At 35.4% G+C, this 14,956-nt stretch overlaps 1 protein-coding gene across 4 annotated transcripts in view; it reads left to right on the forward strand.

The window, feature by feature from the left end:
- Positions 1-14,956, forward strand: part of DNAJB14 (DnaJ heat shock protein family (Hsp40) member B14) — a 51,812-nt gene that overhangs the window by 18,400 nt on the left and 18,456 nt on the right. For all 4 annotated transcript variants that reach the window (XM_003899010.5, XM_031664406.1, XM_021938662.2 and 1 more), the window contains one exon: positions 6,198-6,343. In XM_003899010.5, coding sequence (XP_003899059.3) covers positions 6,198-6,343 — 146 coding nt within the window. The remainder of the gene's footprint in view (positions 1-6,197; positions 6,344-14,956) is intronic.

The following is a 14,956-nucleotide window of genomic DNA, read 5'->3' on the forward strand; positions in this document are numbered from 1 at the left end:
CCTGAGATCAGGAGTTTAAGACCAGCCTGGCCAACATGGCAAAACCTCATTTCTACCAAAAATAGAAAAAGTAGCCGGGCATGGTGATAGGCACCTGTAATCCCAGCTACTCGGGAGGCTGAGACTGAAGAATCACTTGAACCCAAGAGGCAGAGGTTGCAGTGAGCCAAGATCGCACCATCGCACCCAGGCTGGAGCCTGGGCGACAGAGCAAGCCACCTTCTGAAACAAACAAACAAATGCACAAAAAAGTATTCCTTAATCATGGTAAAGCCATTATAGAGTATTTGATGAGTATGAATGAAGCACTTTGAGAATATAAATAATGCTACTAACCACTTTTATACCTATAGTACTGTATCAGAGGTAGCTGAATAAGTGAAAGAAATGAATAAGTGAGAAACTTACTTTTGAAATTATTTCGTAAAAAACTTTTGTTAGTAAGCAGTATGCTTGAAACATGTTCCTGGAAAACACATCCTAAAACAAATTGTACTTGCTTATAGGATTTACTTTATGTTGGGAGAACATATTCTCAAGGGTTCAAAGAAAGTTAAATGTATTATATATGATTTTTTTTTTTTTTTTAAGAATATAGAATCACCTATCTATTTGAAAGTCTACCAAAAAACTATGGTTGAAAGTTTTGGAAAAGAAGAATCTCCTAAATCTGGTGTTTTTAAAAAGTCTGTTTCTTCATTTCCTCTACCCTAGCCTTGAAAGAAAAAGAAGAGTAGTCCAAGGTGTGGTAGAAATAAGGAAGGAAGAGCATTGATGCCTCTTTGTTCTGGTATTGATTATATATATATGTGGGATGGGGTTGGTTTTGTGTGTATGTGGGTGGTTGCGTGTGTGGTTCTCCAAAGCCCAGAGGAACTGGCTCTAGGCAAAGAAACACCTTGAGAATGGAAGAATGAAAGATGATGGTGAGTGTAGATACGCTCTGTGTGTGGCCAGAGTTGGACAGGTGGAAACATAAAAGGTGGAGGGAATTTTTCTGTTTTCTCTGTCAAATTGGAGATGAGGTCTTCTGAGAGTAAGAAGAAAAGAGATGAGGTTGAAAGCTTAAGAGAGTGGTAAAAGTATGGAATATTTGCAGAGGATAAAAGCAAAGGGAATGGAGTGTGACTGATTTAGCTTTGAGGCCCAGCCACATTTGAGACCATGAATTCTTTAGGAGTGGAAGAAATAGCTTAGTAGTATACCTGTATTAAAGATTGGTCCCCTGGTCAGTAATCTTATTATACCTTTTTAATTAAATATAATTTTTTGGGGGGACTAAATATGATTGGAACAGTCTCTAAGAGAATCCCTACATTTTCAAAATACTTCAGTCTGTACTTTATGTGAGTTTCTTAGCTGAATATACCTTTTCGCTTATATTAGCCTTCATAAGTGTTGCTTTAGTGAGGGTACAGATCACCAGCAAACACTTACATGATGTATGTTTTTGTTTTTTCTTTTACCTATACACAGGGGATTTTTCTGAAGAAAGCCATGTTATCTTGTTGGTTAGCATGATTATGCAAACAAGTTGCTCAGTAACAATTTGGCTCAATGGGGAGAAGTCTTGCAATAATACTGCATCCATTGCATAAGTAAGAGCTAGCTTACAGTAAGACTGAGGAAAAAGTGTGTAACTCTGTAAACTAATATTCTGTTAATTTTGGTGATTTTTTTTTTTTTTAGTTGAAGCATATTGAAAAATAATGGAGACAAAGTTGTCATGGATCTTATTTGAAATTTTTAATATACCATTGAGAAACTTTAATGTATCATTTAAAAACTTTACAAGATCAATGTGAAATTATTAATGGGAGTATCATTGTATTTATCAATTAGAAACACTGTACAGCTGTTAAGTCAATTTAATTATGGGGATTTGAATTTAAGATTTGATTTAAGCTTCAGTTCTTTGAGAAGAAAAGAAATCATTTTGCTAAACTTATAAAATAAGTAATTCCTTGTCTCAGGAATAAATAAATGTTTCCTTAAACACTAGTTAAGTTTGGAGTATATTTAAATAATTAGCTATATAGCACACATGAAAAAAAGAGAATCGAAAAATGACCTTCCTCTCCCACCAACTATGCTTCCATGTACATAAGAGAAGACATAAAGTCTGGACCAGGCAGAGTTTTCCCATTGTTGAGCTCCACACAGATCCTTTTGGCCTTTTTGTACATTATTTCCTTCCAAGATAGGTAATGGGTTACTCTTTTTAAATTTATTTTAATTCTTCAGTGAGGCAGGAGAAGGTTTTACTCTTTTAGAAAGCAGCAGATTGTAAAAAGTGTAACAAACAGATGTAGCTGATGAAAAGGAGCATGATGAACAACAATATGAATGAAAATAGATACCTGAATGCTAATTTCTCATTCAGGTGTGAAAAATTAGGTGAATGGGTATATTTGGAACATTACTTCAAATACATAGCCTTCAGGCTGTCCATTGGTGATGATGACTTTATAACCGCTGGCTTCTCAAGAATTTCTGCTCTAATATATAATGAAAAATTTAGTGCAGAGAAGATATGGTAGAGCTGGATACAGCTAAGACTTAATGAAATAACTGTTTTTCCTGTCTAGTCTTTTTTTTTTTTTCCTCGTCTGTGGCAATTCTTAACTTTATGACCCTATCTAGAGCACTGTAGTTTTTCACCTACTTTGTCTATACTATCCAGCAACCTTCTCCTGTGCTGGCTTTTTAAGTTGACCAGGCTTTTGTGCTCAGTAATTATAAACAAGACAATTTAGAGACTTAATCTGGAACATAATTCAACATCCTACACACTCAAACCAAGCAGTAATGGCTTTAGGATTGTTCAGTGTTTAACTTACCTTTTATTTTTTGCATTCAGGTAGTGTCTGCCATATTCATAGCTGTATATCTTGTCTCACAGTCTGTTTCACTTCTGTTAACTGCTTCTCTTCTATTCCAAATGACTTTTATTACCAACTACATTTTCATGACAGCATTCATCACCTTTGATCTGAATGTGACTTTTTAGATCCCCATCATTTCTCCTCTCAAATTGAAAGTCATCTGTCCATCCATCCAATATATATGGTGAACAAAACATAATCGCTGCCTTCAAAGAATCAGTAATCTAGAAGAGTTGTCAGAAAAGTAAAGAGGCAAATGTAGTACACTGTGGTAATTGTTGGGATAAGGCTAAGTTCAGAGGATGTGGGGAGGATGTAAGAGGGGCAGCAAACCTAGTCCTGAGGAATCTGGATTCTTAGGAAAAGGAGGAGTTAAGCCAGAGTCCGGAGAGTTGTAGAAACTAGCTAACCAAGAGGAGAAGCAGAGAAGGTGTGCTTAGCACCAAAAACAGCTGCAAAGATCTAGGAGGTAAGAGAGTCGGCTTCAATACTGATTGTAAGAAAGAAACAGGAAGATGATAGGTCGCTTTGAAATCTGAAGGGTATCCTTTTTTTCTGTATTCCAGTTCTGAGACAGCAGATTTTCAAGTCGGATGAACAGATTTGAATTCTTACTTGTGAGGCCTTCCTTTATTACTTATTTGAAATAGGAGGCCTGCCCTTCCTTTCTGTTTCTATTAGCTACTTTATTTTTCTCCAGATATTTATCACCATATGATGTACATTATATTTTACTTATATATTTGTTTATTGCTCGTTCTTCTTCCAATTGTAAATTTGTGATTGTTTTATTCAACACTGTAGCATCTGAAATTGTGCCTAACAGAAAGTAAATATTTGTTGTTAGTAAATATTTGTTGAAGAAATAAGTCCTCATTCTCATCTGTTACTTGATTATGTGAATTTAGGCAATTTACTTAACCACTCAAAGACTGGTTTTCTCATTGGTTAAATAGCAATAATGTCTACCAAATGAGGAGTAAATGAGATAATTTGTGTAAAATAATCAGTATAATAAAATTCTATAATTCTTTATGTGAAATCTTTGTGACCAAATGCAATTTGGAATTCAGAATTCTTCGTATTTTAGAGAGGTACTAATATAGTCGGCTCTCCATCTATGGGTTCTGCATCTGTGGATTCAACTAACTGTGAATTGAAAGTATTTGGTGAAAAATAATACAACAATAAAAAATAATACAAATTAAACAACCAATAAAGTGTAACAGCTGTTTACATAGCATTTACATTGTCTTAGGTATTATTTATAACCTAAAGATGATTTAAAGTACATGGGAAGATGCATAAAGGTTATATGTAAATACTACACCATTTTATATCAGGGATTTGAGCATCCATAGATTTTGGTATTCAAGGAGGGAGGATCCTGGAACTAATCCCCTGTGGATACCAAGGAATGACAGTGTATTATATATTATACATCTTAGAGTCTAGGACAGCAGTCCATAACAAATAGTAATATATTGCAGCAAAAAATACAGGTATTCACACTTAAATGGGATAAATGAAGATTCTGTAGTAGCTTCACATCTTTTCAGGTCAGATTTTTGCCTAGAGGCAAAATCTAAGTCCAGTTCAGTTTTTTATGCAGTAAAATTAGTTATAGAATGACTTTGATTTTTCAGAGCTTTATGGATATTAGAACATTGATATGGGATCGTGGACCTGTACCTAACACACAGTAGGTGTTTTATAAATGCCCCCCATTTCCTTTATTTCTATCACATAGTTTCTAAACATTTCTAGGAGAATGAGTCTCTACACAGGTGGGGATCATTCTCTTTTTTTGTTTAGAGATACATGTCAAATACCTAGAACATTGGACATAGTAGGTATTCAATAAATATTATTGACTAAATAAAGGAAATGTCATGTTTTTTAAATAAAATTGACATATGTCAATGTTTTTTAAGTCTCTAAAGTAGAAAAATCCAATTTTAATTTCTGTAAATTTGTATAATTTTATATTGCTTGCCCTTTTAACCTCCAATTTCATATAACAAATGATGGATGCCTTCATTATATAAAGAAAGCTAAGGCTCATTTACTTCGAAAATATTTACTGAGACCCTATTGTGTGCCCAGCACTGTGATATCTAATAGGTTTAATAGTAAAAAAAAAAAAAAAAAAAAAAAAAAAAATTAATCTTGTCTCTTTTCTTTGAAAACTTTGAATCAGTCTTTGCAGTTCTTTTGCTGCCAGTGTCCACTTATACCCTAGATCATTTCGCCAGTCACTACCTCTGTCTACCTCTGTTACCAAGCCACCCACACATGGAACACATCTAAAGTTGCAAAGTACTCTCCAAAAATTTTGAAAATGTACTGTGGCTTTTGTGAAAGTAAATTACTAGATTGTGGAAGAAGGTTGGCATCCACTTGTACTTAATGTTCTCTGTTCCATTCAGAGTATTTCTTTTCTAATCCTAATGTACTTTAAATACTCCAGGCTTAAATCTGTTAAATATTTAAGGTACAAACTGTATGTATATAATCTTTAGAAATGTGCTTATCACAATGAAAATCAGGGATAACATTTTTTGAGTACCATGTTATATTTTATCATGAGATGTTATCTTTTTCAGAGAGTGACACAGATAAATTATCTTTGGCATAACAGGGCTGGCTGGGTGCAGTGGTTTATGCCTGTAATCCCAGCACTTTGGAAGCCTGAGATGGGAGGATCATTTGAGGCCAGAAGTTCGAGACTAGCCTCAGCCCCAACATAGCAAGACCCCATCTATACCAAAAATAAATAAATAGGCTAACTTAATTTGACATTTAAACCATAGAATACTGCAATTGTTTTGCATATACTAAACTATTGATTTGATAGTTGGTTAGATCTACATTATGCAAGAACAAAATTTTTGGAATGTAATGCATGTTCATTCTTAGCTGTGACACACTTTTGAAGAGTTTTGGAATTACTTTATCCATTTACGAGTGGTAAAAAATTGTTCATATTGTCTCATTTTAGTTACAATATATGTTCTGACTTTCATCCATGATTATTATGGGCTTTGCTTTACTTCTCTGTACTTGTGATACCTTACACTAAGGACATTTTCATGGTTTACTCTTCTTAGACTGGGGAAGAGGTTGGAGGAATGGTCTGTGGTCGAAAAAGGGAATGAAGTAAACTAATCCTTAAAGAAATAAGCCATCATTAGATTTTGAGAAAGAGTCCACAGATAGTTCTTTGTACCATTCTAATAAATTAAAAAATTAGAGATATTACATGACCGTCTTCCTTGAAATTTACATTATAACACACTTTCTTGTTCACAGCATAAACAAATGTAAAAATTACTATGAAGTACTTGGAGTTACGAAAGATGCTGGTGATGAAGATTTGAAAAAAGCTTATAGAAAGCTTGCTTTGAAGTTTCATCCAGACAAAAACCATGCACCTGGAGCAACAGATGCTTTTAAAAGTAAAGTAAACCTTTTAAAGCAATTTTACTAAGCTCTCTTTAAAATTCACTTTATAGTGTTTCAGAATATTAAATTCTGCTTTTGGACTGGTGCATTTAGAGACCAGCACAAGCAAGGGTCTGGAAAATCCTTTAAAACTTCAGTATTAACTGGTCATACCCGAAGTCAAACAAATGCAGTTTGGCTTCACAAAAGCAGTATTCCAGTTCTGATACAGTCTTAAGTAACTTTTCTAGGCACGTATGCATGCTTTCTTGTTTACCAGGAACAAGTAGGGTGATGATTATGCCTGAGCTTCTAGCGTATTGCCATCTGGTTCTAAAGGAACTAAAAGCAAAATATAGTTTTTGTGAGTTTTTAAGGTACAATAGACTGGAGCTTGGATATTTAAGAAAAATCTCCCCAGAGTTCTTTTATTTCTGTTATACTTTGCCCAGTTTTTTCATTTTATATATGTAGTTTTAGCTAATGTCATTTTTTCTTTTTAAAAATATCATTCCTCTTGCCTACTATTTATTTTTTCTTTTCCATCCCAATAGTCTTTAAATTTTTTGCCAATTTAATAAATGTCAGGGAAGTGATTTTGTCATTTTATATTTTGTTAAATACAATTTATTTGTAATAATTAATTTCTAATTCATAGTTAAATGCCTAAATTTGTGATTGTTCATTCTTGTGAATTTGGCATTCATAAAGCCAGTGTATAATGTTTACAGTACAATGGTGGGGTCTTAGAATCACTGGAAGTAGATACTCATTTTAAACACCTTCCAAAAAGATAGAAGAATCAATTGGTCCTTCATGAAAATACTGATAAGATTGTTTCCAAAACAGTTTTGTTTCTTGAAGGAAGTTGCCAAGGAAAATACATTTGGGAATTAATAATATATTCCAATAAAAGCCACTGCCAAAGTGGTGCTGGTGACAGTAAATTACCACTGTGACAGGGAGAGCCGTCTCAGTTTGTTTCCTTAAAGTAAAAGTGGCATGTTGAAAGTACAGGAAAAGCTTTACTCGAAAACACTAACTTGCAAATTACATTTCCATCAGTTCATTACCTGAAGAATGTGTCCAGAAAATAGTGCCATTATTTTCTTTCCTCCAAATACACACCTTTATTAAACAAAAGTAAAGCTTTCATTTTTAAAAATAACACAGATAATAGCACTTAGGTTAATTTATAATTCAATAGTACAGAAAGTTGGGAAATTTCTGATGGAATTGTCAAGTAGAATAAATATTTGTTTAATTTGTTTTATAGCTTGAGCCTAATGTATGCAGTCACAGAGTTATCAGAAAATGTAACTGAAATCTTTAAATAGCTAATTTATTATCATATATTCCCCCAAAAGCTAAAAGTGAGTTTAGATTTATGAGTTCCACAAATTTAATTTAAAGTTTTTTGAGTTTTAAAAACGTTTAAAATATTTTGGCAGTGGATTATTCATATGTTTGTGATCTGCTAAGTGATTTCAGTGTTAATTCTTCATTAATGCTAAGAACATTAAACTATTTCTTCAACTTCTGTATTGAAGTCATATTAGCATCTTGGAATAACACTAAATGTATGTAACATATTTCTACAGCCTCTGTAGTGTTTTGAATAGGTTAGCAGCATAGATGTCACCTAAGGAAGCCAGCTAGACACTCAGTGGGGTTTTACAAAGCTGGTTATACTTTTGTGTGGTACATTTCAGAGTTTAGTGCTCTGCTTTGCAAAACTAGAGATTTAATACTTACCAACATGCCAGGAGATGATTTATATCTAGAGGAGAGGATCACATTGTTCAATACACAAAGAGATTACCTGTAAATCAGAATGCCAGTTTATTAGTCCCAAAGAGGATCAAAATAGGGAATTGGCTGATGAGCCCATTTTTCACTGAGTGGAAACTACATAGAAAACTCAAGTTGTAATCCACAAATGCTTGGCTAGTAACAGTAGTTAATTAGAAAATATTACAGATAGCATCATCACACAGAAATGGCAGGTTTCATTCATTTGGCATACAGGATCTTCTCATTGTCTTCTGTATCATCTTATTTTATTTTTAACCAACTAGTCTGTTTTTGGAATACTAAGCCATTTATCTCTGAGCAAAGACAATATTGTTGTCTTTTTTATAAAAGCTAAAGTATGGATTGATTGCTCTGTAATTACTAAAACACTTTTTTCAGAAAATGGAAACTACTTGCTTTTATTTCCTTCAAGAATAGAAAATGAAGAGGTAATTAGTAATTAAATGAAGAGATGTTTCATTTGTGTGTTTTGTAAAGCTTTAAAAATAAAAAAGATTGTTCTCAAGGAGAATGAACTCATACGTTCATGTAGCTATTTTGTCTTTCCAGTTAGGATTATAAGTTTCCCAAGTGGGGAGTATTTTATTTACATGTAAAGTGACTTGCAAAATACATATAAACATATTTTAAAACACATTTTAATGAAATGAGTCCCTTTCCTTTTTTCTGATGTAGACGTCTTCAAAACATACCCATTCTACATTATCTTCAAAGATTCCCAAGTATTTCAGAGACTATTTGAATAATACCTGTGTCTATTGACATACACATGAATGTAGTAATAGAGCATAGATTAGTTGTTTATGTGTTTTCTTGACAAGTAATAGTGGAATGGGAGTTGTTGCTTGTATTAGTTCTGGTAGTTCAATATGAACATCTAGAGTATATCTCTAAGTACAAAGAGTTTAATTCTGCCATTTGGGTTAGTTCTTGTAGAGAAGTACAATGAGAGAATCTGAGATATCTTCTTCCCCAAAGAATTTATAATTCATAAAGGGGAGATAAACCTTACACAGAACTTTTGTGATATAGTAATGCCTCACATTTAAGAAACATCTTACAGTTTTTCATTCCCATTTTTAAATTTAATGCTTATTAAAAAATCTTATGAAATGAGGATGACCAGTGTCATCCTCATTTCAAAAATAAGAAAATTGAGACTCAGATTTACCCAGGATCTCACAGAAGACCAACTATATTTAAATACTAAAACAGACTACAGATGTCCAAAGAAAGGTTAGAAAGATGAAGTCTCATTGTGAGCAGAGTAGTTGGAGAAGCCTTCATAATAGTTAGAATTAAGGTTAAAATTAAGAATTTTCTTAAGAGTTAGCATGATGTCTATGGTTAGAGAAGAGAGGGGATAGCAAAAGCTTGGCAGCGAGAATGAGGTGGGTGATCTAAAATTCCATGAGGACTTCCACTTTCAGGAAGATAGGACAGATATACTTTTTCCTATTTCTCCCAATGAGTACAACTGAAAACCCCAAACATTAATATATAAAATAAAGAAAACAAACAAAGGAAGACTCTGAAAGGTGGAGAGAAAAAAGGTAGACCAACTAGGTAGGGACCTCAGGATTCAAAGAACAACACAGCAGTTAGTTGCTTAGGTTTTTTTGTTTGTTTGTTTGTTTGTTTGTTTTTGACGGAGTCTTTCTGTGTCGCCCAGGCTGGAATGCAGTGACACAGTCTTGGCTCACTGCAACCTCTGCCTCTTGGCTTCAAGCAATTCTCTGCCTCAGCTTTCTGAGTAGCTGGGATTACAGGCGCCTGCCACTACACCTGGCTAATTTTTTTGTATTTTTACTAGAGATGGGGTTTTCACCATCTTGGCCAGGCTGGTCTTGAACTCCTGACCTTGTGATGCACCCACCTCAGCCTCCCAAAGTGCTGGGATTACCAGCATGAGCCACCGTGCGTGGCCTGCGTATTCTTTTTTTACCCCATATAGATCCCAGATTAGATGCTGGAGGAGTAGGTAACACAAAAACACCAATAAGTATAGACAGAAAAGCCCCAAGAAAAGCCTGCCTTATCTAGCCAAATGATCAGGAAAGGGATAGCCTAGAAAGACAGAAAAACAGTAGCCACTCTACTGCAAACACCACAGGAAAAACTGTTGCCCCACTCTGACCCACACTAGCAAAGGCTGAGTTGAGAGCCTAGACTACCACCCCCTCTATGCTGTAATGAGATGCTCTAAGCTCCCTCCTGGGATGGTAACAGAGAAGGTTAACTAGATAGCTTAGACTTTCATTTATGCTGGGTAGTAAGAAAGGCTTCCCTCACAATGTCAGTGGGGATCATGTGGACTTTCACCTCCACCTGGCAGTGAAAGGGTGCTCATTCTCCCTGCTGGGGTAGTATCAGAGGTAGCCTAATGTACAGTCAGGACTTTAATCACCACCCAGAGGTAACAAAGTCATTTCCTTATGGTGTCAGTGAAGTTAAATGGAGAACAGTAATGAAGCATCTCTTCTCCTCCTAGCCAGCAAGATATAAGTGGAGGTCTGATGTTCCCATAAGGGAACTTCTGTATCTATCCAATGGGACCCTTCCCCTTGAGTGTCTTCACAGGCCAAGGGAAAAAACCTGGACTTCCACTCCCACTTAGGAACAATGAGATGGTATTCCCCCTTCTCTGCTGAAGTGGAGTCAGAGGAATACAATAAAAACAAAATATATAAATAAGATCCAGACTCTCATAAGATAATACCCCATATTACGAAGTTTCAGTTGAAAATTACTTGTCAGTCTAACAACCAGGAATATCTGAAAACTATAGAATGTTTATGATCATATAAATGTTTCAATGGGTGGTCATATGTTTCAATGAGCATCTACAAATAAGCTTAAAACAAAATAATCTTTGCAAAGCAATAGAAAGTCTGAGCAAAGCTATTAAAGTATAAAGAACAAAATAGAAATTTTACAATTCAAAAATAAAAACTATCAGTAAGTGGAATAAACAGCAGAATGGACAGATAGAGGAAATAATTGGTGAGCTAGAAAATAGAAAAATAGATGTTATCCAATTTGAACATAGAGAATAAGCTCAAATGAAAAAGGACATAGCCTCAGAGACTGGTGGGACTATAGCACAAGCTCTAATATTTAAGTGATTAGTGTCCTAGAAGAAGGGAGAAAGAAGGCAGAGCTGAAAAGGTACTCAGAAAATTAAAGGTTGAAAACTTCCCAAATTTGGCAAAAGATAGAAGCCTATAGATTCCAGCTGAATGAACCCCAAACTGATAAACCCAAAGAAAGCCACACCAAGACACATCATTGTCAAACTTTTGAAAACTAAAGAGAAAGGCTTGAAAACAGCAAAAGAGAAATGATGCTTTACCTATAGGGGGAAAAGCAATTAAAGTGACAGCAGATTTCACATCAGAAACCACAGAGGCCAGAAAGAAGTGGCACATATTTCAAGTGCTGAAGGAAAAGGAACTGTCAACCTAGAATCCTATACTCAGCAAAAATATCTTTCAGGAATGAAGGGGAAATCCAGACATTTGTCAGATGAAGGAAAAATGGGAAAATTTGTCATGGGCAAATACAACCTAAGAGAATAGCTAAAGGAAGTTCTTTAAACAAAAGGACACAATAAAAGAAAGAATCTTGAAATATCAAGAGGAAAGAAAGAACACGGTACTCTGGTATTATTTGTGGTGCCCCAAAGTTTGTATGTTGAAACCTAGTCACAAATGTGATGGTATTAGGAGGTGAGGCCTTGGGAGGTGGGATTCTACCTTGTGAAGACACAGAAGGAACCATTTGTGAACCAGAAAGCAGGCCCTCACCAAGACACTGAGTCTGCCAGTGTCTTGATCTAAGCCTCAGCCTCTGTAGCTGTGAGAAATAGATTTGGTTATAAACTATCCAATTTATGATATTTTGTTATAGCAATCTGAATGGACTAAGACACATGGTAAGCAAAAATATGGTTAAATACAGTATACTTTTGCTTCTCTTGAGTTTGTTTGATATTTGAAGCAAAAATTACAACATTGATAAGGTTTTAGATGTATGTAAAGAAAATACATAAGGCAATTATTTTTTTGTTTGTTTTTTTGAGATGTAATCTCTCTCTGTCACCCAGACTGGAGTGCAGTGGCACAATCTCTGCTCACTACAACCTCCGTCTCCCGGGTTCAAGCGATTTTCCTGCCTCAGCCTCCTGAGTAGCTGGGATTACAGGCTTGCGCCACCACACCCAGCTAATTTTTTTTTTTATATTTTTAGTAGAGACAGGGTTTCACCATGTTGACCAGGATGGTCTCGATCTCTCAATCACATGATCCACCCGTCTCAGCCTCCCAAAGTACTGGGATTACAGGCATGAGCCACCGCGCCTGGCTGGCAATTATGTTTTAAATAGGGGAAGATAAAGGGAAGTAAAGGGAGGTAAGGATTCTGTACTTAATTCAAACTAACAAAATGATGACACCAGAGGATTATAAATTATGTATATATTATGTATATATAATACATATAAATTATGTGTATATAATGTATATATAATGCCTAGAGCAACCACTAAAAAGTTATACAAAGATATATACTCAGAACAGACTATAGATAAGTCAAAATGGAATTCTAAAAAATGTTCAAGTAACTAACTCACAGGATGTCAGGAAAAAGAAAACAGGAATGAAAGGACAGAAAATAAAAAATAAAATGGCAGGCTTAAACCCTAACTTATCAGTAATTACATTACATGTAAGTGACCTGTCTATGCCAATTAAAAGTCTTTTGGTATAATGCGTTTTAAAAGCATGATTTCACTAGGTGAAGTGGCTCACGCCTATATATTCCTAGCACTTTGGGAGGCGAAGGTGGGAGGATCAGTTGAGCCCATGAGTTCAAGATCAACCTAGCCAACAGTGAGACCCCCATCTCTACAAAAAATTAAAAAATCATCTGGATGTGGTAGCACGTGTCTGTTATCCCAGCTACTTACGAGGCTGAGGCAGGAGAATCACTTGAGCCTGGGGGGTTGGGGCTGCAGTGACCTGTGATTGTGCCACTGCACTCCAGCTGGGGTAACAGAGCGAGACCTTGTTTTAAAAACAAAACATGATTTTGCTGTATGTTGTCTACAAGAAAATTATTTGATAACACTATGTCCAGAATAAAAATAAGATTGAAAAACTATATCATGCAAATATTAGTCAAAAGAAAACAGGAGTTGCTATATTAATATTAGAGCAAGTAGGCTTTAGAGTAAAAAAATTACCAGAGTAGTACATTATGAACATGTACATGATAAAAGGGTCAGTCCTTTAAGACATAAATGTATATGCACTGAAAGACAGCTGCAAAATATGTAAAGCAAAAACTAATAGAACTGGAGGAAGAAATAGACAAAGTCACAGTTATAGTTGGAGACTCTGATACCTCTTTCTCATAACTGATAGAACAATTAAACAGAAAATCAACAAGAATATGGAAGAACTAAACACCACCATCACCCAACAAGATCTAATCAACATTTATACATGCCGCTCAACAACAGCGGACTGCAAATTCTTTTCAAGTGCCCACAGAACACACAGGAAGATAGACCATATCCTGAGTCATAAGATAAACCTCCACTAATTTAAAATACTGAAATCATACAAGTATGTTCACCAACCACAATGGAATCAAAGTGGAAATCAGTAACACAAAGGTAATAGGAAAACGTCCAATCCTTGGAAACTGAACACATACTTCTAAAGTATCCACGGGTCAAACAGGAAATATCAAAACAAATTTTAAAAAATATATTGAACTAATTTGGCCGGGCACGGTGGCTCACGCCTGTAATCCCAGCACTTTGGGAGGCCGAGGCGGGTGGATCACAAGGTCAGGAGATCGAGACCATTCTGGCTAACACGGTGAAGCCCTGTCTCTACCAAAAATACAAAAAGCCGGGTGTGGTGGCGGGCACCTGTGGTCCCAGCTACTCGGGAGGCTGAAGCAGGAGAATGGCGTGAACCCGGGAGGCAGAGCTCACAGTGAGCCGAGATTGCGCCACTGCACTCCAACCTGGGCAACAGAGCGAGACTCCATCTCAAAAAAAAAAAAATATATATATATATATATATATATATGTGTGTGTGTGTGTGTGTGTGTGTATATATATATGTATAAAAAACTAAAAATGAAAATACAACAATCAAAATTAGAGAAGACCAGCTGAAGGAATGCTGAGAGGAAACTTGTAACATGAAATGCATATGTTAGAAAAGAGGAACAGTCTCAAATCAGTTATCTGTGCTTCTACCTTACAAATCTAGAAAAAGAATAGCAAAATAAACTCAAAGCAAGCAAAAGAAGGAAATTATAAGAGTAGAAATCAGCAGAATTGAAAAGAGTAGCAATAGTGAATATCAATGAAACAGAGCTGGTTCTCTGAAAAAAATCAATAAAATTGAAAGACTGACCAAAAAAAGAGAGAAGACAGAAATAACCATTGTCAGAAATGGTGTCAGAGACAAGGATATCACTGCAGACATCAAAAGGATAATAAGAATACTATGAACAATTCCATACACGTAAGTTTACAAATTAGATAAGATGGTTCAATTAGTTGAAAAATACAAATGATCAGAACTCAGTCTGATATAGGTAATGTGAATAGCCCTATAGAAATTGCTGTGGTTTGGGTATATTGAAATTTGATCCCCAATGTGGCAGTGTTGGGAGGTGTAGCCTAGTGGGAAGTGTTTTTGTTATGGGGGCAGATCCCTCATGAATGTCTTAGTGCTGTTCTCACAGTAGTAAGTTCTTGCTCTTTTGAGGCTAGATTAGTTCTCGCAGGA

This window comes from Papio anubis, chromosome 3 (assembly GCF_008728515.1).
Source record: "Papio anubis isolate 15944 chromosome 3, Panubis1.0, whole genome shotgun sequence".
NCBI lineage: Eukaryota > Metazoa > Chordata > Mammalia > Primates > Cercopithecidae > Papio > Papio anubis.